The 25,759-nt window shown below is 30.1% G+C and overlaps 2 protein-coding genes across 4 annotated transcripts; both read left to right on the top strand.

Annotated features, from left to right (window-relative positions):
* Positions 1 to 4,543: 4,543 nt before the first annotated feature.
* On the top strand, positions 4,544 to 8,166 carry LOC121230881 (uncharacterized). The gene is made up of 11 exons (XM_041116403.1): positions 4,544 to 5,114; positions 5,696 to 5,843; positions 6,003 to 6,070; positions 6,156 to 6,226; positions 6,304 to 6,570; positions 6,867 to 7,030; positions 7,160 to 7,215; positions 7,324 to 7,376; positions 7,448 to 7,616; positions 7,697 to 7,794; positions 7,882 to 8,166. Exons 1-11 carry the CDS (start codon positions 4,943 to 4,945, stop codon positions 7,987 to 7,989), a joined length of 1,374 nt encoding a protein of 457 aa, XP_040972337.1. The 5' UTR covers positions 4,544 to 4,942; the 3' UTR covers positions 7,990 to 8,166.
* Positions 8,167 to 15,028: 6,862 nt separating this feature from the next.
* On the top strand, positions 15,029 to 22,359 carry LOC107960233 (protein MALE DISCOVERER 2). 3 transcript variants are annotated; one of them, XM_016896530.2, is made up of 15 exons: positions 15,030 to 15,461; positions 15,562 to 15,622; positions 15,796 to 15,980; positions 16,077 to 16,209; positions 16,726 to 16,797; positions 17,338 to 17,481; positions 17,570 to 17,713; positions 18,125 to 18,223; positions 18,323 to 18,372; positions 18,462 to 18,941; positions 19,028 to 19,218; positions 19,326 to 19,458; positions 19,546 to 19,703; positions 19,790 to 19,978; positions 21,891 to 22,359. In XM_016896530.2, the coding sequence occupies exons 1-15, from the start codon at positions 15,419 to 15,421 to the stop codon at positions 22,149 to 22,151; spliced, it is 2,343 nt and encodes a 780-aa protein (XP_016752019.2). In that variant the 5' UTR covers positions 15,030 to 15,418; the 3' UTR covers positions 22,152 to 22,359. The 3 variants fall into 3 exon arrangements, with proteins under 3 accessions (XP_040972335.1, XP_016752019.2, XP_040972336.1); XM_041116401.1 differs by lacking the exon at positions 16,726 to 16,797 and having other exon boundaries at positions 15,029 to 15,461; XM_041116402.1 differs by lacking the exon at positions 15,562 to 15,622 and having other exon boundaries at positions 15,328 to 15,461.
* The last annotated feature ends 3,400 nt before the right edge of the window (positions 22,360 to 25,759 follow it).

Genomic DNA, 25,759 nt, shown 5'->3' with positions numbered 1-25,759 from the left:
TGATGCAACCTCCAAGCTTGTTTAGCCAGAAGTTTAAAACTTTATAAACCTTGTTCCTCCGCATTTCTTTCGCTTAATGAGCTGATCGAAAAACACATCTAGTGAATTTCTTCATTCTCGTGTTAGACCTCTTTAAAGACTAATATATAAAAGATTCTTGGGCCTTTTTATTAAAATAACCCATAAATTTTAAAAAAAGTTCTAAAATGACCACCTTTTTAATAAAACACCAAAATGACTTGAAATCTACAGTAAAAGTTAGTGGAGCCAAATTAAATGGCGCCACCAACTTGGCACGTCAGCAGGGACCATAAAAAATTAATTTTTTGGTGGAGCCATATAGAATGGCATACCAGGAAAATATTGAAATTTTTTAAAACATAAGAGGACTTAAAAAAAATTATCCATTTTCCTGGTGGTGCCAAAATAAATGGCCCCACCAGTCTGCCCAATGTCAGTGCCTTTTGTTTTTAACTTTTTAACTCTTTCACCTTTTTTTTTGTCTTTTTTCTCATTTATTTTATTTATTTATTATTATTAATTTTCAAATTTTTGAAATATATATTAAAATATTTTATTAATATATATTTTTTAAATTTTAAAATATAAATTTTAAATATTATTTTTTTAAAATTTTAAATATTATTTTTTTAAAATTTTAAATATTTTAAACTTTCAAATTTGTTATTAATTTTATAATAATTTAAATATTATTTAATTTGTTTTATAATATTTTAAATTATGATTTTTAAAATTACTTTTCAAGATATTCGGCTTTTTAATAAAAATAACTCAAAAAATTTAATTATTTATCAAAATAACACATTTTTTTAATTTGGCTCCACCAACATTTCAAATATACATTTATTTATTATTATTAATTTTAAAAAATTTAAAATGTATATTTGAAATGTTTTATAATATATATTTTTTAATTTTAAATATTATTTTAAATTATTTTTTAAACATTAAATATATATTTTTAAAATTTGTTTTTTTTTAACTTTTTTTTAAACTTTTGTAATTTCTCTGACATTTTATTTTATTTTTTTCTTTATCTTTATTTATTTATTTATTTATTTTTATTTTTATTTATTTATTATTAATTTTAAAAAACTTGAAATGTATATTTGAAATGTTTTATAATATATATTTTTTAAATTTTAAATATATATATTTGAAATTATTTTTCTAAATTTTAAATATTATTTTTAAATCATTGTTTAAAAATTTAAATATTATTTTTTAAATATTAAAAATATTTTTAATAATATAAAACATTTAAATATTTTAAAGATATGAACTTTCAAATTTATTATTAATAAATTTAGAAAAATAATTTTAAATATATATATTTAAAATTTAAAATATATATATTATAAAACATTTCAAATATGCATTTCAAGTTTTTTAAAATTAACAATAAAAAATAAAATAAAATAAAAAATAAATAAATAAATAAAGATAAAGAAAAAAATAAAAAAATGTCGGAGAAATGACAAAAGTTTAAAAAAAAGTAAAAAACAAATTTGAAAGTTTAAAATATTTAAATATTAAAAAAATAATATTTAAAATTTTTAAAAAATAATTTTAAAATATATATTTTAAAATTTAAAAAATATATATTAATAAAATATTTTAAATATATATTTCAAAAATTTTAAAAGTAATAATAATAAATAAAATAAATGAGAAAAAAGACAAAAAAAAGGGTCAAAGAGTTAAAAAGTTAAAAACAAAAGGCACTGATATTGGGCAGACTGGGCCCCATTTATTTTGGCTCCACTAATAAAATGGATAATTTTTTTAAAGTCCTCTTATGTTTTAAAAAATTTCAGTATTTTCTTGATATTTATACAGGTGGCGCTATTCTACATGGCTCCACTAAAAAATTAATTTTTTATAGTCCCTGCTGACGGGGCAAGTTGGTGGCGCTATTTAATTTGGCTCCACCAACTTTTACTGTAAATTTCAGGTCATTTTAGTGTTTTAATAAAAAAGTGGGTCATTTTGAAACTTTTTTAAAATTTATGGGTTATTTTAATAAAAAGGACAGATTCTCGACTACTTTCTACGGGCCAAGCCTTCAAGCATAAACAGTGGTTACAAAGTAATTCGAATTTGATATATTCAACTCAATTCCACCTTATAAGGGCAAATTTTTTTGTTTGAAAATCAAGTTCATGGTGTGGTAAAAATGGGTTTCCAACTAAAATTTTTGAGTTCGAGTTTTGATCGAACTCGCACCGCCCTCTCTTTAAGTAGGTTACCGAAAGATCCCTCTTTTTAATTTTGTAACTAATTTTATAAATTTAATTATATTTTTTCAAACTTTTATAAGAAATTTTTAATAGTTTATTTTTATATCTTTTAGTTAGATTTTTTTTAAATATGTTTAAAAAATGTCAAAAGTTCCTATACTTATAAAAATTTAGATTTAGTCCCTAATATTTTTATTTTTAAGAATTTAGTCCTTTTAGTTTCAAATTTCAAGTTCAGCTATTAACATTACTATTATCATTTTGTTAAATTTATTGGTGTGACATTTTGAAATTAAAAAAAAATCACTTCGTAACCATATAACTAAAAATATGACATTGTAACGAACTTGAATTTAACAAAATAATTTTAATACCGTTAACAGTTGAACCTGAATTTTAAAATTTGAAAAGTAAAGGAACAAAATTCTTGGAAATAAAAGTATAAAAATTAAATCATGAATCTTTGAATAATACAGGGACTTATGACATAATAAACCTTTGAATTTTTATAATTTATTTAATTCTTTCCTCTGTGTTCGATTTTTGAGTAGTAAAATTTTAAAAAAATTGCAGCTTGGAGTACAATCGAAGCAAAAAATGTAAAGGATAAACTACAGTAGAAGTCACCCAACTATGGGTTTTTTCTTTTTTGGTCATCAATTTATGAAAAGTTATAAAATTATCACTCAATTATTCAATTTTGTCTCTTTGAGTCATCAGCTGACTAACGTAAAAATGGTAACACCAAAATATCTAAGCTAGTTGGATGACGAAAAAAGATAAAATTGAATAATTAAATGACTATTTTGTAATTTTTCGTAGTTATGTGACCAGGAAGAAAAATTAACTAATAGTTTGATGACTATTTTATAACTTTTTATAATCGAGTGACCCAAAAAACACATAGTTATATGATTACTAACATAATTTACCCAAAATGTAAAAATCGATATGATAACGAGGCAAGCAAAAAACTGTACCGTTTTGCTCATTTACGAACCCTAAAGAAAATAGCTACGAGGGAATGCTATAACTCCCATTAAATTGGTAGTTTAACTTGTAGGGACCAAAATGTAAACTCTAGAGGAAAATGGTGAAAGATCCACAACCCACAATAGTTGGAAAACAATCATGGATCATTTAGAGTAAAAGGATAAAAGCAACATCTAGTCCTTGAACTTGATAATTTTTTTAAATTTAGTCCTTAAACATTTTTGTCCATATTAGTCCTGGAATTTGAAAATTTTTCTCCATTTTGTCTTTGAACTTGGATTCTATTACAGTGTAATGACGTGACATTCTGAGATTATTCCATACCATCACTTGAATTTTTTTTCTATAATATATTAAAATTTACAAAGAAAATTTTAAAAAATTGTAAGTAATAACATGATACAATCTCAAAATACTAATCCATCACACCTTAATGGAATTCAAGTTCAAGGACCAATTTAAGAAAAAATGATAAGTTTAAGGACTAAAGGTTGATTTATCCTAAAGTATATCATTTGTCATTGAACCGTAAACGAGAAAATTACGCTAAACTCCATTGGTCGGTTACCTAAAGTTAGGTCATCCATCGTCCTATCTCCCTCACAGCCGCTTCCAAAAAATTAATTGATAAAATGGTCAAATTTTTCCATTAGTCCTTATACTATGAGTAAATTGTATTTTTAGTTTTTATACATTAATTTAATTAATTTTAGTTTGTAAGAGGGTGCCGACGAAGTGATTATAAGTTAATATAATGATAAAATTGCACTTTGACTTTAAAGATGATAAAATTTTAGATTAATCCCTCAAAAAGTCTGAAATAATAAGTTAATACAATGATAGAATTATATTTTGACCTCTTTAAAAGTTTATAATTCAATTTTAATCCCTTAAAAGTAAATTTGTGGTTTCATCCTTGTTCCTACATTGTTCGAAGTTTGAAAATTATCCTGATCCAAAATATAGCAGTTAAATTCATTAAGTCAAATTCTATCAGTGGTGTTGTACTATATGCACAGACAAATCTAAATTTTTTTTTAAGAGTGACTGAAATTAAATTATAATATTTTAGATATCTGAATACAAATTAATCATATATTAGTTTATAATTTCATCATTTTTTTTCATTTTTAAGTAGACAAAGTACAATTCTTTTTCATTTTTTATATATATCAAATTAGAGAATAGAGACTAAATTTGTAATTTATGTATAGTACAGGGACTTATATTGAAAATTGACCTAATTCAACCGTCCTCTATCTCTGACAGGCAATTAAAAAAAAAAGGACAGAACTCAAAACAATTCACAGTTCTGTTTTGCCCCAAAATCTTTTTCAGATATTTATTACATGTATTATTTTTCCCCCGATTTTCCACCATTTTTGAAAATTCAATTTTTTTTTTGCTTCTTATTAGAGGAAAATATCTCTCTCTCTCTCTCTCTCTTTTTTTTTTTGTACTTCGAAAAACAAGGGAAACGAGTGATATTAATGATTAGCAGCGAGCTGTATTGATAATGATGATGATGTTTCATCATCAACATCATCATATGTATGTGCAGTGGGATAATTACAGTGTTATGGCGCAGATGGTGACATAGCATCCAAATACCGCAAATCGAGGGAAGTTTTTGTTTGTTTTCGTTCGCGCTTGTTTCGGATAGTGTTTTGAAGACACATAAATAGAAAATGGCAACGGCTTCTCTGATTCAAGCAGGGTGTGGGTTTTCTCCGATTTTCAATAATAATAGTAATAATTGTAGTTTCCGAACCGGATTCGTCGGACCGGTCGGTCCTCACTCCTCTTCTTCTTCTTCATCTTCGTGTTCTTGGTCTTCGCACAATTTGAATTTCTCTTCCGGTAATGCTCTCCGATTTGAATTTTTCTTTTGGAATTTTTCTTCCTATTTTCTTTTTAAATTCGTTGGATTTTGTTTTGGGAATTTGAGATTCAATTAGGAATTTTAGAGAATCGAAACATGTTAATTGGTGGGTAAAATTACTATGGAGGTACCTATACAAATGTCAGATTGTATTTTACTCTCTACCCCGGAGAATAGGTAAATTAGTTCTTATAGATCAAAGAATAAATAAGTCTTTCTGTTAAAAATTAATATGTATAAATTAACATGAGGTACACATGATCAATTCATAAAAATTAGTCCGTGTGCATCAGCTGAGGTGAACCTGACGCACCATGTATTACTACATGATTATTCTGTCAAATATACTGGTGTTTATCAATATAAATAAATAAAATTTTTAACAAAAAATAATTTGCTCTATAGGGGCAAATTTGCTCATTTCTTTAGCAGAAAAGACAAAATAAAATTTAATTTTCAGGGACTTCCATGATAATTTTACCTGTCATTTGAATTCTTTGAGTTATTATTATCTTTAGTTTCAGCTGAGCTGATTTTGTTTTTTGAACCTTTTTAAAAGGAACAAATAGTAATTGGAAACATCAAGGTCTTAGAGCTCAAGCAATGAGTACCACTACACAAGGAGGCTTTGCTGCCTCCGGCCGTATTGGGAATGGAAAAAACGAGCCCGATCACCTTCTTGTGCTTGTTCATGGCATCTTAGCTAGGTATTTGATTAATGCGTATGTGATTGAAATGTTTCATAGAATCAATTGTTTTTACATGAACTTGTATACACAACGTAATGCTTAAAAAATGTGATTCTTTAAGGTTTTTCGTTTATCCGAATCGATATCGAATTTGGCTGAAACATTTCTATAATGTAGCCCTAGTGATTGGACATATGCAGAGGCCGAGTTGAAAAGGCGGCTCGGAAGGAACTTTTTGATTTATGGTATTTGTTCATATTTTTAATGTTACATAATTTGTATGTATAAAGATGATCTTTCATTACTTGTTTGTTTAATAATTTGTTGCAGCCAGTTCGTGTAATTCGCATACTAAAACCTTTGCCGGGGTCGATGGAGCCGGGAAGCGTTTAGCGGAAGAGGTGAGATGTTACATTGTGCAAGGATTTTTAGTTTGTTGCAGTTCAATTACTCCTTTCGCCTTGTTTCAATTTAATAGGTTCTTCAAGTTGTAAAGAAGAGGGAAAGTCTGAAACGGATTTCGTTTTTAGCTCATTCTCTCGGGGGCTTATTTGCAAGATACGCAGTCGCTGCTCTTTACTCGGAATGTGACTCGAGTGGTACCCAGTCTAATAATGTAACCGATTCTTCGGATGGAAATTTACAAACTTCAACCCCTTCGACACAAGGTATGATTGCTGGACTAGAGCCGGTCAGTTTTATTACCTTGGCAACGCCACATCTCGGGGTCCGAGGGAGAAAACAGGTTTGTTCTTGATGGTGTTGGCTATCTAGTTTCATAATGTTTTGATGTCCTATAATTCCAATGTTATTGCTATGCTTCTGGTATCTCATAAAATGTTTTTGATTTCTATTGATCTCATAACATGTTTTCAATGTTCAGTTGTAGTCCATGCTTCTAGCACCTCATATAATGTTTTCGTTGTTCGGTTGTAGTCCATGCTTCTGGTACCTCATATAATGTTTTCAATGTTCGGTTGTCCTACAAACGTCTTTTTCTATGCATTTTGCAGTTTCTAATATCTTTGTGCTGTGCCTCAGCTTCCTTTTCTATTAGGACTTCCGATATTAGAGAAACTCGCCCCACCGATTGCTCCGTTTGTTGTTGGTCGAACTGGTAAGCAACTGTTTCTCACCGATGGCAAACCGAGCAGACCACCACTCTTTTTAAGGATGGCATCTGATTGTGAAGGGGGAAAATTTCTGTACGTAAAGCGAGCTTTAATTTCTATCTTTTGATACAAATGACGATGTTCAAGGGGGAAAGCTCCGGATTTCAACCTTGAGCTTCAACTCCTATGACTGAATTTATGATTATAATTTCTATTTTATAGATCTGCCCTTGGTGCATTTCGGAATCGCACTGTGTATGCAAATGTATCTTACGATCGTATCCTACTGTGTCATTTCTCTTCTACTATATTTAGCTACTTATGTTACTCTTCTACTCGTTATTCCTCTCTGCCACCCGATCGGCACTTTCTTTGACATCAAATAGATATGGTCGGTTGGCGTACATCCTCTATCAGGAGGGAGAAGGAACTTGTCAAGGTAAATTTTCTGAGTCTGAAATTGGCAGCCCGGTTGAATGCATATTACTGACTTTGATACGGATTTGGCAGCCCCCATCACTATCTTTGGATGGTTATAAACACGTTGTCGACGTTGAGTACTGTCCACCAGTTTCTTCTGACGGCCCTCATTTTCCTCTGGAAGCAGCCAAAGCAAAAGCTGCGGCAAAGAATGCACCCAACATAAAAAATACAGTCGAATATCATGAACTCATGGAAGGTAATCGTTCCGACTAACATCTATTTTGTGTTGCATCTATATGATTCCGATTGACATTAACACCTCGTTTTCCTTAACAGAGGAAATGATACAAGGTTTACAGAAATTAGGATGGAAAAAGGTCGATGTCAGTTTTCACTCGTCGCTTTGGCCGTTTTTTGCACACAATAACATTCACGTACCTTTTCAATCTTAAAAACTTTGGATTTCAGAAAATTGCTTTTTACTTTTCAAAATTCCTCATACAATCCCATCTTATCCTCAGGTGAAAAACGAATGGTTTCATAACGCCGGTGCCGGAGTGATTTGTCATGTTGCAGACACTCTGAAACAACAAGAATCGTCTTCCTCGTTTATTTCCTCGAGCTTGTAAGTGCACTATTGCTAGTAATGCTTTGAAAGTATATTGTATAAAATAAAACGACAAGATGGGATGAAGAAAAATGAAAATGTCTCCCATTTCCATTGATTTGCACATTGTTCATCTATAGGCACCGGTTTAACTCGATATTTTCTGAATATATGCATCGGATTTCAATGTTTTGCCGAAGATTATCTCTTTTAGTCACCAATCTCGAGTCAGTTTTTGCCTGTTCGAGTTAATTTAGATCGAATCAAGGTTTGCAAGAACTACGTAACTGTTCTATCCCTTCATTTTGCTTCAAATTTTGTAGTATTTTATAGGGACTAGGGTCATTGCAAACTATGAGCCTAAGGTTCAATATTCTTAGAGCCAGAACTATCCGACGGTCGAGCTCCTCACTTTGAGCTGCTACTGACTCGTTTCCAACCGAGCTTAGACAAGGAATTTAAGAGACATCTCGGACAGGGGCGAAGGTAGAAAATATTTTTAGAGGGGTCAACATTAAAATTTAATTTTTACAATAATAAAAATGTAATTTTATTATTTGAATAACCTATATCTTTATCATTTTTTAAAGATTAAATCAAATTTTTATCATTTTTAAGAAGATCAAATTGTAATTTTATTTTTATTAATTTAAAATTTTTAAAAATTTAATGAAAAATTTTCTATTTTAGGGGTTGGGGTCCCTACTAGCCTCCCTAGCTATAATCTTGATTCCTGATCATGACCTAATTGACCAAAAACGTCTTTTTTCTAGAATTATTATTTGATTAAATAATCAAATCAGACTAATTAAACTAAAAATCGGTTGGTATACTAGTCCAAAGAGATGGGTTAAATCAATTATTTATTTTTAAATATTATTATTCTTTTATGAATTTTTAAAATAATTTATTTTATCGAACAAGTCGAAGTGAGAGTCGATAATTTGATCAGTTTGACCAACCATCCTCTTATAAAAAATTTGCCTACAACTTGTAAAAAGTCGGTAAGATAAAAGAGGATAAGAGACAGGTCGGTAGAAACTTTTAGGTCGATGGGCCACCAGAGTTTGGGGATAGGCAGGAAGTACGTCCAACGATTTTGGACACTATACGATTACACAAATACAATATAAAAAGCTTAAAATATACCATTAGTCTCTGCTTTTTTTTTATTTAAAATTTAGTCTTTATACTTTTATTTTTAAGAATTTAGTCCTACTTTCTAGATTTCGAAATTTAAGTTTAACCGTTAACACAATTATTATTTTTTTGGTTAAATTTGTTGTGATATTTTCAAATTTAAAAAAAATACTCATTTGATAGTCATGTAATTAAAAATTATTGTAATTAATCTAAATTTAATAATATAAATTTAACCGTGTAAATAATTTTGAAATCTAAAAATTAAAGGGATTGAGTTCCTAAAAATAAAAGTACATCGATTAAATTCCAAATTTTAGAAGAATATAGGGACTCATGACATATTTTAACCCATAAAAATTCTCGAGATGAGAAATAAAACAATATTATCTATTACTAGATTTTAGTGTTTTATTTAGTTGGTATCATTCTCAATCGAAGTCACAGACATAGTAATAAATTTACTAAATGTCTCGTTTTTAATAAGCAATAAATATTATTTTTAGATTAATTTTGGTTTTTCATATATAATTTTAAAAATACTAACGCATAATAGGATTGGAACCCAAAGCATTATTGTAATTTTTAATTTTTATCTTTACCATTTTAACTAAATTCGTTTTTTTATTATATTTGTTTTTTATTTTGTAACATACAATTTTCGTTCTTATCATGGTCGTAACAAAATTTAGTTTGTACTTACACTGGTTCGATACAAATTTTTTAATAAATACGAATAGATTCGTATTCAATGACGAAAATATCAATTGAGTATTGATATTGTTGGCAAAGATTAAGGTCCCGAATCATTGAGAATACCTATTTTCAAGTCTCATCATGCGTAATTGTTATTGATACGTTTTGTTTGATTATATTTTACTTTTTTATCTATTACTACTTTAGATTGATTTAATTTTACTTTGTAATTTACTCGAATATATATTTATAGTTGTACTGAAATGTACTTGTAAACCCCAAAAAGAAAAGCTAAGTTACATTTTCTTTGTTCAGTTAAAGATATAAATATATACTTATTATCTATATTATTAATAAAATCTCTGACTGAGTTGGTGTGACGAGTCAACTGGGCACTAACTTAGTTAAGAAATTATAAAAATGACATTTCGTATTTAGAACAAGTTATATTATTGAAGGGTACTTTAGTCTTTTTAATTAAAATAATAATAATAATATGCATATGGTGAGATTTGAACATATGTCATAGGCACTAAAAAAGCTTTAATTTTACCACCCAACCAAAATCTTATTTTAATTTATTTATACACTTTAATTTTGTTATACACACTCTATTAGAGTGTACATGGGCCAGGCTGGGTCGGGTTTAGGCCGGGCTCAACTAAAAATTTATGCTCGTTTGCTAGGCCCGACCCGGCCGGCCCATATTACTTTTTATATTATTTTTATATAATTTTAAAATATATATAATACATTAAATATACTAAAAACGTCAAAATAAATATTTCCCAACAAATTGGAAATAAATTTTAAAAAATATGTATACTCAAATAACACTAAGATAGATGCAACTTAACAAGCAAATGCCTCTAAAATAATAATAAAATTAACAATAAAATAAGTTTTATACAATATCAAAACAATAATAACAAAATAGTAACAACATAATAGTAAAATGGTAGTAAAATAGGGAGAAAACAATAAGAAAAAATATTAAAAAATTAGATTTTTTTTGTCATGTAGTGAATTTGTGTCGTCCCGGGCCGGGCTCGGGCCAAAAATGCCTTACCTGAGACACGGCCTGTTTTTTAAACAGGCTTTTTTTTTCCAAGCCCATTTTTCGAGCATATATTTTTGACCAAACCCTCTCACATTTCGGGTGGCCCGACCGATGAATAGGTTTACACTCTATTACCTCCACCAGTGGGTAATTGCATGTTACTTTCGAACACATATTTATGTTCTGAACTTGTGATTTTCACATGCATATGCGAATGATAGGATTTGTAATTTATTCTAAAAAATTATTATTTTTATTTTCAAAATATGCAAACATTTTCTCCTTTTTTATAAAATAAAATAAAATAATCATCATATGCTATAGCCTTTCATTTAAAATTATGTGAATTTTTTTATCACATAGATGATACATTTTAATGAGGATAAAAGACATAAATAGCCATTTCTTTACAAAATTAAAACAAAATGTTATTAAACTATTATTTAAAATTTAAAATCTTTTAAGGGCTCTTGGATGGGTGGTGCGTATATTTGTAGTTAATGTAACAAAGCGGTCGCAATGAGATTAGATATTGTAACGATATTATAGCGTAAAACAAAAGAAAAAGTTAAACGTACCGCACTGGAGATAAACATTCATCCAAAGGAACCTTAAGTTTAATATTATATCAATTAAATATTTTCAATAATTTAATCATTAGATTTGGCATTATGTGTCAATTCGATTTTGACGTGGAACATGTTTAAAAAATAATTAAATTATAAACACGTATATACTCATTATATAAACACTTTAGATATGACGCGTTTAAAAAAAAAACTCGCTTAAATTTACTGGCAATGTATTTTTCTTAACAAGACACATCCAAATTATCTATTCAATAGATATAAATATATTTATAGTTTGATCTACATGTTTTAATTATGCTCGCATTAGATCCAAACTAATATTTAAATTCTAAATTGATGGTCGATAGAAGGATCTAATTAATACAATACTGATATTTTGAGAGCACAATTAGAATATTTTGAAGTTTATGGTCGATTTAAAATCTAGACTAGACTTATTTAAGAGTTGGGCTATCCATTCAAGCCTGAAGGCCCACTTAAAATATGAAAGGATTTGGATAAAAGTACGATACCTGAAAAATGAGTTTGGGTACAAAATTTAGACCCATTTAAAATATGGATCGAGGTTGGGCTTCAACATTAACCAAGTTCGGCCTAACTCATTTTATATATTTTTTTAAATATAATATTATCTTATTTTATATATTATGTAATTTGTATATCTTCAAATTAAAGAGAAAATATTTGATACACTATTAGAGTTTTTAGATTCCATGAAGGTTAAAAGGTTGACAAGTGTCCTATAAATATACAATAAAATATTAAAAAATAGATCATGTCAATTTTTTAAAACTGTTTGTGGAATAAAAAAAAGTATACTTCCATGTACCAAATACTGACCCAAAATTAAATAAATAATAATATTATATTATAAAAACATTAAAAATACACAAGAAAAATCTAAAATATCAAATTAAAATAAGAGAGGTTTTTTAAAACAGAAATAATACAAGTGGCCTTAAAACGAGTTTAGGTTAACCATTTATAAATACAAGTGAATTTAAGTAAAATTTTAGTCTCATATTTCAAGCTAGGGACTTTGACAAACATAAAATATACAAATATCATACATATACCCGACCCAATCTTAGTTCAATCTGACTCATGAATATCTCTAATTTGAATAGTAATTTGAGAATGTTTGATGTGGTTAACTAATAATTATAGTAATAACTTTCACGGTTAAATAAATTTCGAAATTTTATGAAAATTTTTTTATTGTATTTATATATTTATTGTCTTGTAACATCTAAACGCCTTATTATTACATAAAATCAAATATTAATAATTTATTGGTTCAACTATAAAAGTCTTTGTTTACTGACTAAGTTTTAGCTCAGTTGGCATCGGTATTGTTGCCATTATAAGAGGACACGGGTTTAAGCGCATTGAAGCGTTGTTTTTACCCTGCCATCTAAAGGTTGAGGAGGAATTATCAATAGTTTTAGACATTGTATAAGAAAAAGTCTCTGTCCAATGCGGCTGCGTTTTTGGTAAATTTAGTCCATATAAATTCAGGTTAAAATATCCCATAAGTCTCTATACTCTTTATAATTTTACAATTCAATCATTATACTTTTATTTTTAGGAATTTAGTCCATTTATTTTTCAGATTTCAAAATTTAGGTCCAGCTATTAACACAATTAAATTTATTTTTATAAATTCAGGTTCATTACAACATCATGTTTTTAGTCACATTGCCATCAATTGAGTATTTTTTTTATTTCAACTTAGCAATCCGGATCAACTTTGGTAGGGGGAATTTAGAAATTTTTTTAGGAGAGGTTAGAATTAAACTATAAATTTTTGAAAGGTTAAAATAAATTTTATCATGTGTTAGTTTTTGATTTCATCATTTCTGAAAATGACTAAATAAAATATTTTTATTTTTAAGAACTAAAATGTAATTTTATCATGTATAAATTTATAATTTAATGATTTTAAGGGGTTCGAAATGCAATTTTCTATTTTCTGCCCTGTCGTCTGAACTTTGGGCAAGGGTTTTTAAGTGGAAGTACAAACGGAGGAGTATGAATTGCTCAAGATGTCAAAGATAGGGTAAACACCATTGTGATTACATCTAAATCTCTTCATGGGCTGGACTATCTGTTCAGATCTAAAGTTCAAAAATTGAGAAGGTTTGGGTAAAAATATAGGATTAAAAAATATGTTTGGATGTTTTCTAAATGGGCTAGGCCTTGGGTAAGTTTTTTTTGCCTGAGTTCGACCCGAATCTACCTAAACTTAATATTTTTGCTATCATTTCACTATTATATTGCTACTATTTTTGTTGTTATTGTTTGGATATTGCATAACTCTTGTTTTATTGTTAATTTTGCAAATATTTTAGATATATTTGTTTGCTAAGTTGCTTTTAGTATTATTTAAGTATAAATACTTTTTTAATGTATTTTCAATTTGTTGGGGAACATTTATTTTTATTTTTTAGTGTATTTGGTGTATTATATTTTTTAATTTGTTATTATATAACAAAAATTTTAAAAAAAAATTAATACGGGCAGGCTAAGTCGGGTTCAAGTCTAACATTTTTAATCTGGACTGAATTTGAGTAGAATCTTAAGCTCATTTTTCAAATCAGACTTAACATTTTGCATTAGCCTGGCCTAAATCCGACCAAATATCAAGTCTAGTTAGATCAATTAAAGAAACAATGAGTGTGATTTTGGAGGGGAATAGAGTTGCGAATGGCTTCCCTGGCTTTTACCAGTGAATTTGGTCTTAATTATTATTTTTTGAACATTAAGTTTATTATAGATTTTATTACATCTGTTTTTCTTTATATAATGTCTAGAATTACTTAAAGTCCCTCCTTAACCCCTAAATAAGAGGATAACGTGTGCTGAAGTGCACTCGAACACCGTTCTCTTGCACTGACAATAATACCACAACCAAACGAGTTAAGACTCAATCAATCACCGAAAGCTATTTTACAAATTATCCGTACTGATTGTATTGGTGTGATTTTATCATATCTAGTTTGATTTAGTATGATTATTTTCTTTTTTTCCAAAAAAAAATTTTTTTGATAAGCAAAGGAGCAGGGATGGTCAATAATTTAACTTAGGTGCAGCCTCCAAAAATGGAAAATTCTCAATTCAGTCCCTTCATAAATAATTAATTCATATATAATAAAATTATATTTTGATCCAAATAATAGAAAAAATTCTTTTAAATAATGATGAAATTATAAATTAATAAATGATTTACTACTATAATTGAAGTAAATTAACAATTTTAAAAATAATAAAATTATTTATATAATTCAATAAATTAAATTTTTATTTTAAATTAAATAAATTAAACTATAATTTTTTTAAAAGGAAATCAAAGTGAATAAGCTGGTAATGTTAAGAAGATGGGCAGCCGCAAATTGTGGGGCCCACAAAACCTCTCCTCTCATTTTAGTTCCCTTACTCCTTCCCGCCAATTACTTAATCAACAATTAATTAAAAATTAATCCATACTTTTTATGTGGACCCCTCCCCTAAATTTCCCAAGATTAAACACCTAAAAAATGGCAAATTTTATTATCACCATAATAGAACAAAAATAATTGAAAGAAAATTTATAAAAAAAAAGGAAAAAAAAACACACACACACAACAAATTCACAGTTTGTGAGGGTGGATGGTGGGGGCTCCAATTTTCCAGTAAAAGAAAATAAAATTAGGAGAGAAAAAAAAGTTGAGAATTTTCTGGGAATTTTGTAAGAAAATTTTAAAAAATAAAATAAATAATTTGTAGCCCCCCATTGTTGAGAGAAAGAGAGAAAGGGCGGCAATTGAAGAAAAATAAATTAAAATTCTGGGTTTATTTTATTTGATTTTATTAAAATTGTTGTTTTCAAAATCCAGATTTTTTTGTTATATATATATATAAAGCTCTTCTTCACCACCCTCACCAAAAAAAAAAAAAACCTTCCTTTTTTGTTTTTCTCATTGTTTATGATAAAATCCCATTGTTACCATTGCAACAACAACATCAGAGGTACACCCTTTATGGTTATTTTCAATTCCCCTTTATATATATATTTGGTTTTCACTGGATTGCTTTTATTATTATTATTATTATTTCATTAAATTTGCAGATCCTATGAAGATTAAAAGGAGAAATTTAAGTTACATGCAATTATCAAGAAGAAGGGTGTTGTAAGTTTGTAACATCATATAACCAAAAAAGAAAAAGAAAAGGGAAATGAGAGACCCTAAAATGATCATTAATGGCTGTGAATTTACATTTCATTGTAATATGATTTTTGATAGTAAAACCAAAGGGTACTTACGGTTTTGTTTTTTGTTTCTTTTGTTGTTGTTATTGGAAGAGGGAGAGGCGCTTTTTGTATGAGGAAAATCTCGAGTTTCTTTGTAGAAGCTGGCTGTTTGCCATTGCAGCGTTTGGTTTATGTAGCAATGGGGGGTAAATGGAACCATATTGAATTCCATTTCTTATTGTTCTTCTTGATTCCATGTTTCATCATTCAAGGGTCTTTGGCTATTATCACTGATGGTAGATGACTAAATTCCTTCATTTTGTGGTGTATATATATATATGATGTTGCTCTCTCTTCAATTTTGATTGTTGAAATGGATTTCGGAGATACAGGTTTGGCTTTGTTAGAATTTCGAGCTCGAATTGATTCGGATCCTTGTGGTGCTTTTGCTAATTGGAATTCAAATGACACCACGCCATGTATGTGGTATGGTGTTCATTGTGTTGATGGCAAAGTGCAAATGCTGTAAGTCATTTTTTCTATATGCATCATTTGGTATGTAATTGAAAAAAATTCTTTTGTGAATGATTCTTGGTAAAAGTATCATCGAAATCATGCCCCTCCACTAAAAGTTAGATTGCATATTTCCCCATTTACTCAAAAAATGAGCGAATTAGTCCTTCTCTATGTTAGATCAAATAGTAGACTAGTGTTTTTTGTTAAAAATTTCATCCATTTTTACGGTTAAAAACCAGTCACTGAACGTTAGAATAACAATACAGTTACACGTGGGTGTGCCATGTGCAACCCATTCTGATGTAGAGGGATCAGTTTTTAATTAGTAGAAATGGATAAAATTTTTGCTCATTTTTTAAGTAGATAGGGCAAAATGCAATCTGACTCTTTGTATAAGGGGCTTCATGGTACTTTTACCAATGGTTCTTAATGAGTAGTATAGATCTTTATATAAGTTATTTATGGTGTAAAACTATTGAAGGATGAATTTTTTGATGCCTTTTTGTTTATTGTTTTTTCTTTTAGGGATTTGAGTTCCCTTGCTTTGAAAGGAACATTAGCACCTGAGCTCGGGAAATTAAGCGACTTAAGATCACTGTAAGAGTCACCACTTAGTCCCAATAAAAAAATTTCTTACATATCTTTCAATGTTTAACCCTTGTATGCCTCTGGTTTTATGCATTGCAATGGGAGGTAAAAGTATCATGGAGGTCCATATACTAGGAATTGGTTTGCAGTTTGCCCTTTCTATTAAAAAAATGGACAAATTAATATTTGCACATTAGATCAAAAAGTAAATTGGCCATTCTGTTAAAAATTCTATCTATTTCTATTATTAAAAATCGGTCCCTGTACTTAGCATGAAATACGTGTGCCACGCTATGTATTGCTGTTTGGTTATTATGTTAGTCATGCCAATTTTTAACAGTAGAAATGGAAATATAACATCTAATGCAGGGCCTTCATGATATTTTTACCTGCAATGGGATTAACTTACTGTTTGTATGCAAGGATTCCTATAAATGAGAGGGCATTATATATAGGTCTTAACATACAACACTATATTGGGTAATGGTTGTAGTTCTTGCTTAATCTAATCAAGTTTTCTGGATTGTTTCTCGATGTCTATATCAACAGTGTGCTCTATAGAAACCGGTTCTCCGGTGTCATTCCAAAGGAGTTTGGGGAGCTTACAAAGCTGGAGCTATTAGATTTGAGGGAAAATGACTTGAGTGGAATGGTTCCGGCCGAGATAGGGGAAATGTCTTCTCTAAAATGCTTGTGCGTTCACTTTATATATCTATTTATGCTTGTTCATAATGTTTATATTCTTTGTGTTAACTTTAACTTAATTTTCCTTCTACCTTAGGTTACTTTACGACAACAAATTCGAGGGCAAAATTCCTTCAGAATTCGGGAAGCTAAAATTGCTCTCCGAACTGCAGTTTTATAAAAATCTCGCGTCGATTTTGGCCACCAGAATTGGCTGTGCAAATAGAAAGTTCAGACTTCGGTAAGAGCTTATTCATTCCAGTGGTATTGTTATTGCTTTGCGTTGGTTGATCCCCCTCCCTCATTCCGTAATGTATACTTATCCACCCGGTTGTTCGTCGACCTTTACGTACATAACTTCATATTTGCTTGTGCTTAAAGTTAGAAGATATATGTTCTGTAAAGTAGAATGATTTTCGAGGTTCATTGGCTTGAAATTGATGCCTCATTCTAGTGTCAAGACTTGAGTTAGTTTTTTTCAAGGATAATCGTTAGCATAAAGTACTTTATGCTACTGGCAACATAATTCTACAACGAGTGCTTTGATATTTTGTATCGAATGCCTGGCATGGTTGCTTTTTAACTGATGAATTAGGCTTATTAAGAGCTCTACCCCTCTTGTTTACTGATTACTTATTGCCTAAGTTGACAGCATATGGCAGAGTAGTTGGCGACAATTTAACGGAGGATCATTTTTAATCCAGATTCAAGGAGCTGTTATTCGTTCCCTCAATACCGTGCTGATACAATGGTATGAACTTATCGTATATCTTTTCACCTTCCTTTTTTTAAATCATCGGTTATGTTATTTTAAAGTTCATCTTTGTTCATTGATATACCTTCTTACAAGGTTCAAGTTGCAAAAAGACACTCTGGCTGGGTGTAATGACAGTTGCTGTGGTGAGTAAACATTTATGAACTCTTGGTCCATTGAACTATGAAGAAGTATGCTTTCGGGAAACAATGACGCTAATTTTTCTTTTAAGTAGGTTCATCTGAGCAACAAATGGCTTGTAACGCAAGGAATCTTGTCGTCCCTTTCGAACGTCGTGGGCTGCTTGGGTCGTCAAAGAATCTCCCAGCTGTACCGGCTACTGCTGTGCCTTCCACTGAACAGATCATTGCTCTCCCTACTACCAGAAGTAGTGGTAGTTTCCCTGCAGTGCCTAAGGAAACTGGGACTAAATCGGAACCTGATGATGAGTCATCTGAAACTAATTTGGAGCCTGCTGACCAGTCTTCACAAGCTGATTCGAAACCTGTTGATCAGTCGTCTGAAACCTCTAAGGGCGAGACAACTGCTGAAAAATTTTCTGGGGATTTGTGGAAATATTTCATCATCATTCCTTGCATACTAGTCTTTATTGCATTTGTGGCTTTGGCTTTCATGTGTCGTAAACGAGCAGCAAAAGCGATAGGTCCCTGGAAAACCGGACTAAGTGGCCAGCTGCAGAAAGTTTTTGTTACAGGCAATGCTTGATTAAAATTTTCTTGATGATCTAGTTACATCTTCATATGATACTATAAAAAGTGTTTCGGTTTATTTGAAATGTAGGGGTGCCTAAGTTAAACCGATCAGAACTTGAAACAGCCTGTGAGGATTTTAGCAATATAGTTCAGGCAATAGATGGTTGCACGGTGTATAAAGGGACACTTTCCAGCGGAGTTGAGATTGCTGTTACATCAATCTGTGTTTCATCTTCAAAAGAATGGCCAAAGAGCTCGGAAACAGGTTTTCGGAGAAAGGTTTGTCGTTTTCACATTCACGACGTATAAAACTTTACAAATTTGTGCTCATAACAAAAACCAAACTCATTCTTTTAATCAAATTGCTATGTTGGAACTCATCCCAGATCGACAGATTATCACGAATTAACCATAAGAACTTTGTCAACCTTATTGGCTATTGCATGGACGATGAACCTTTTAGTAGGATGATGGTGTTTGAATACACTCCAAACGGAACCCTTTTCGAGCATCTACATGGTAATAATCATCACTTAACATGCATATTTCCCGGTTACACGATGTTGATTCATTGAGAGCTTAAATATTATCCATTTTTATTCTCAGTTGAAGATATGGAACATCTTGATTGGAGTGGGAGGGTGAGAATCATAATGGGTGTAGCTTATTGTCTTCTTTATATGCACCATGATTTGAATCCTCCTATATCTCATCCAAACTTAAGTTCATCTTTTATCTATCTAACGGATGATTATGCTGCAAAGGTACATCGAATGTTCTTTATAAATCAGCTTCATTAAGTTCTTATTGATATGACAACACTCGATTCCTCTTTCCTTTTTTTATGCAGATCTCAGAGATTCTCGGTTTTGACTCCGCAACTAAGTCGAACAACTCGGTTGATGACGGATCACAAGATTCCAAATTGGACCCTTATGCTGATCCGGAAACGAATGTCTACAGTTTTGGCATATTGTTACTTGAAATCGTATCTGGAAAACTTGTTTACTCCAAAGAGCAAGGCTCTATTGAGGAATGGGTATGTTAAGGTTCTAATTTACTCTTTGTTTTTCTTGAAGAAATCTTGTCTGACACTTGCTTGAACTAGACCCAAGGACCTATGTGCAAAGCCCTGTTCAGCATTTGGGAAGGTTCAGACAAAAATATTAGGCTCGGAAATGAATTGGGCTAAATTCGAGACCTATATCTCAAGCTTGGCTGGGTCGGCTTGAGAAATTATATATAGTGTTGATGCTACACCCAAGCCCAGTCCAACACATAGATACCTCTAACTTGAACATGAGTACAGGAATATGATCTTTCAAAGATCCTTTTAATACATAGAAAATACCCTTTTCGAACACACCTGTGTGCACACTCACACCTAAATCCAAGCACCATAGCTCCCGAAGCCAAAAAGCTAACACTTCCCTTGCTTTTCTTGAAGTAATCATGTCCAACACATACTTGAACTAGACTTGTCCAAGGACCTATGTGCAAAGCCCCACTAGTATTTGGAAAGGTTTAGACAAAAATATTAGGCCCGATAATGAACTTGGCCAAAATATGAGACCTATGTAGTGTTGATGCTACATATGAGCTTGGTCCAACTTGTAGATACCTTTAGATTTGAACACAAGTATAAGAATATGATCTAAAAATCCTCTTAATACATAGAAAATACCCTTTTGAAAACACCCGTGTGCACACTGACACCAGAATCCAGGCACCATAACACTCGAAGCCAAAAACCTAACACTTACCTTTGCTTTTCTTGAAGTAATTGTGTCTGACACATACTTGAACTAGACCTTTCCAAGGACCCATGACCAAAGCCCTACCCAGTATTCGAGAAGGTTTAGACAAGAATATCAAGCTTGAGAATGAACTTGGTGGAAACATGAGACCTATATAGTGTTAATGCTACACATGAGCCAGGTCCAACTCATAGACACCTCTGACCCAAACACAAGTATCGGAATATGATCTTCCAAAGATCTTTTTAATACATAGAAAATACCCTTTTTGACCTCACTCGTGTACACACTCACACCCGAACCCAGGCACCATATCTCCCGAAGCAAAAAAGTTAACACTTCCCCTCTTTTCTCCAATAATCGTGTCTGACACATACTTGTACTAGACCATGAGCAAAGCTCCACCCAGTATTTGGGAAGGTTTAGACATAATATAAAGCCTAAGAATGAACTTGGCCAAAATATGAGACCTATGTAGTGTTGATGCTACACGAGCCTGGTCCATCTCATAGACACCTCAGACCCAAACACGAATATAACAATATGATCTTCCAGAGATCCTATTAACACATAGAAAATACACCCTTTTTGAACACGCTTGTGTGCACACTCTCAGGTAAATCCAAGTACCTTAGCACCCGGAGCCAAAAAGCTACCACTTCCCCTCGCTTTTCTTGCAGTAATCATGTCTGACACATACTTGAACTAGACCCGTCCAAGGACCCATGTGCAAAGCCCCACCCTGTGTTTGGGAAGATTTATACAAAAATGTTAAGCTCGAGAATGAACTTGGCCAAAATATGAAACCTATATAGTGTTGATACTACACATGAGCTGGGTCTTACTCATAGACACCTCTAACTTGAACACAAGTATAGGAATACGATCTTCCAGAGATCCTCTTAACACAGAAAATACCCTTTTTGAACTCACCCGTGTGCACTCACACCCGAATCCAAGCACCCATGTGCAGAGCCTCACCCGGTATTCGGAAAGATTTAGACAAAAATATTAAGCCCGATAATGAACTTGGTCCAAATATGAGACATATTTCCAACTTATAGATACTTCTGACCCAAACATGAGTATAGGAATATGATCTTTTTGAACACGCCCGTGGGCACACACGCACCCAAATCCAACTACCATGGCACCTAATGACCTAATAAAATCTCTTCCCCTTGCTTTTGGCAGGCTTCTCAATATTTGAATGATAAAGGGAGCCTCAACAACTTGGTTGATCCAACACTAAAAGGTTACAAAGCTGAAGAACTTGAAGTGATCTGTGAGGTAATACAAGAGTGTATTCAAAGTGAACCAAGGCAAAGACCAACAATGAAGGATGTGAGTTCCAAATTGAGACAAGCTTTTAATATCACACCTGAACAAGCTGTCCCAAGACTCTCCCCATTGTGGTGGGCTGAACTTGAGATTTTATCAATGGAGACACTCTAAATTTTCTTTTGTCTCTCTCTTTCTCCCATTCCGGCTAAAAAGCACTGTACAGGTCCCGTGTATTATAGCACAGAATGTATTTTGGTCCCCAATACTTTTTAAAAGTGACTACAAGGATCTCTCTGTATGTTAGAAAATCGAGCAAAACGATCACTTTTGTAATAATAGAAATAAAATAAAATAAAAGAGCAGGATGAATTGGACTTAATTAAATGATTAGACAATTATTTAAAGTATGAAATGACGGTTGTCTAATTGCTTTTCTCACTCACTTGCTCCTATTCTTATTATTGTACCCCTCTCATGTATTATATTTTGGTCCCTAATACTTTTTACATACTTTTTACAGTGAGTAAAATGATTTCTCTGTATGTTAGAAATTCGAGCAAAATTATAACGACTCAATTTTCAATGATTTCTGAACTTTATTTTCGTAAATCGAATTTGTAAAATAGAAATATTTACGGAGCTAATATGAGAATATACTAAAGAATGATCGAGTAATTTAGTAGATAAAATAGTTAATTAAAGCTTAGGGATTAAATTGTAAAAATCCAATTATTATTAAATTTTAATTAAGAAAAAGCTTGAAGACCTATATAACAATTAATCAAAGGGCTAAAATGGTTATTAAATCATTTTCCATTTCCATCATGAGATAGTGGACATTGATGATGGTTTCCACTTAGATTATTTAATAACAAAATTAACATGGTTAAAGCTTAATTAAGCTAATTATGTTAGATTAACTAAACAAGAACTTTTTCAAGAAAAGTAATTAAGTTTTTTTTTTACACCAAAATGCATCAAAAAGATTCTTTTTATAATTTTTTTACAAATTTTATATTTCTTTAATTATTTATAATTTTCTTACGACTTTATAAAATTTTATAACTTTTTTTTTCTATATTTCTATATATTTTACAATTTTTTAAGATTTTTATAATTTTTTTCTAATTTTAATAACTTTTAAATATTTTTTAAAATTTAATAATTTTTATAAATTTTATTGATTTTTATTTTTTTATCATTTTTTGACACATGTCACGCCTGGTTGTGACACATGGTGGTTTTAACTAAAAAAGTAGGGAACTGTCAAAAGATCTTTTTGATGCATTTTAATAGTTTAAGTACCTAATTGAGTGAAAAAAAAAGTAAGGGCTAAATTAATTTTTTTTAAAAAAATTTGAGAGCTTTTTACATCCTTAAGCATTCAATTATAATTAAGGTATATAAACTAAAGTTAGTCGACGTAGAAGAACCATTTCAACATTCGACCATCATCTTTAGTAAGAAAATCAAGTTATTTTCTTGTAAATTTTATAAATTTATGATCATGAGAGCTTGATTTAGCAAGCTCATATATCGATTTATTCAACTCGTCGATGGGTGCTGACCCTCGTCGAATCATTACTTAGAACTTGCTAGCTAAACTTTGAAAAAAAAATTAACAGCCTAATAGCTTAAATAAAAAATTTTGAATAGTTCAGTGATCATTTTGTAACTTTTTGAAGTTGAGTAACCAAAATATAAACTTATTAATAATTTAATGATTTTAAGTGTAATTTATCCTTATATTATTGTGTTTTCAAAGTGGTTTAGCCTTATATTATGAAGGGTCAGCTCCAAGACAAACCCAACTTGAATTTGTGGCTAATATCTTGTGTACGTGGGTCATTCAGCCTAACTCACCCACATGGTAAACCTACATTCCAAACCATGATAATGTTTCCACCCAACATTATATCTAACACGCAAAAAATATATTTTTTTAAATAATTTTATTATAAGTTTTGATCATGTCTGTTTTTTTTTACATAATTTTTATAACTACTTATAGTCCATTCTCAACTCATAAATAAAAGGATAATGCACTTCAGTGCACTCGAACTCATGACAATGCGTTTTAGTGCACTCAGACCCACGTCCTCCTACATTGATAATAATGTCCATATCAATCAAATTAAAACTTAATCGGAAAAAAATATATATTTTAAGTGTGAAACAAAACTGCAATGTAAAACATGAATATATATATTGTGAATTATCTGGAATAGATTATGAGACATTAATGATATGAGTGAAAAACTCGTGTAATAAATTATCAAAAAGTAATATAAAAATTAAACGTGACGTTGGTTGAAATGGTAAAGTTAAGAGTGAATATCATAATGTTTTGGAATTAAATCCCATCATATATATTTATTTTTTTTAGATTTTATATTAGAAAAAAAACAAAAATACCTTTAAAATAGTATATGTTGTTTTATACAAATAACGAGTTTTTAATAATTTCATAACTGAGTTAGGACCCAGTTGATGAGCGATACTGACTCAATCAAACTCTTAAATAATAGTGTAGATATAAAAAAGTTATATAAATATGTATATGATATGTAAAAGTACATTAATATAATTTTTTTAATTACAATAATCTTGATTAAAAAAATTAAAGTATACGTGTATAAGAAAGATAAAAATGTTCTCAAAATAATATTTATTGCTTTGTAAAGATAGTCGGGTTTGGATAATTTCACAATTGAGTTGAGACCTAGTTAGAGTTGTCCATGGGCCAGGCCAAGGCCCGCATGAAAAATGAGAGGGTTTGGGTAAAAATATAGACTCAAAAACTGGGCTTGGACAAGAAATAAGGCCCGCTTGAAAAATGGGTCGGCCATTAGGTAAGGTTTTCTTGACCCGGGCTCGACCCAAATTTGTTAAAAAAAAAAACTTGTTATTTTGCTGCTATTTTCCCATGTTCCCATGTTTTGTTGTTGTTTTCCCACTTTTTATCATTGTTTTACTACCATTTCACTATTATGTTGCTACTATTTATTGTTAATGTTTGGATATTGTATAACACTTGTTTTATTGTTAATTTTGCTACTACTTTAGAGATATTTGCTTGTTAAGTTGTACTTATCTTAGTTTTATTTAAGTATAAATATTTTTTTAAAATTTATTTTCAATTTGTTGGGAAACATTTATTTTAGTCTTTTTAGTATATTTGGTGTATTATATATTTTTAATTTTTATGCAAAAAATAAAAACTAAAAATTTAATACGAGCCAAGTTTGGGCAAAAAATTAGGCTCATTTTTTTGGCCCAAGCCTATCAATCGGGCCTAAAATTTTGTTAGGGTCTGTCCTGGTCCATGGACAATTTTAAACCTAATTGGTGGATGATAGTAACTCAATCGAACTTTTAAATAATAGTATAAATATTAAATTTTATATAAATATATTAATATGATACGCAAAAATATATTAAGATAAAAGAATTTTGATTAAAAAAACTAAATTATACTTATAAAAGAAAAAAAGTTAAAAATACCTTTAAAATATTTTTTTGTTGATTTATAAAAGTAATATTTTTTTTTATTTTATGATGTCACAAATGAGTTGAGTTGCGGTTTATGAGTAATACTAACTCGATCAAACTCTTAAATAATAATATAGATAAATATTAAAATTTATATAAATATATAATATGATATACAAAAATATATTAAGATAATAATATTTAATTATAATGGTCTTTATTAAAAATAAATAAATAGTGAATATTTGATGCACCGTCAATGTAAGAGTCTTATATATCGTCAATGA

This window comes from Gossypium hirsutum, chromosome A06 (genome assembly GCF_007990345.1).
Source record: "Gossypium hirsutum isolate 1008001.06 chromosome A06, Gossypium_hirsutum_v2.1, whole genome shotgun sequence".
NCBI lineage: Eukaryota > Viridiplantae > Streptophyta > Magnoliopsida > Malvales > Malvaceae > Gossypium > Gossypium hirsutum.
This window is presented reverse-complemented; position numbering and strand designations above follow the sequence as displayed.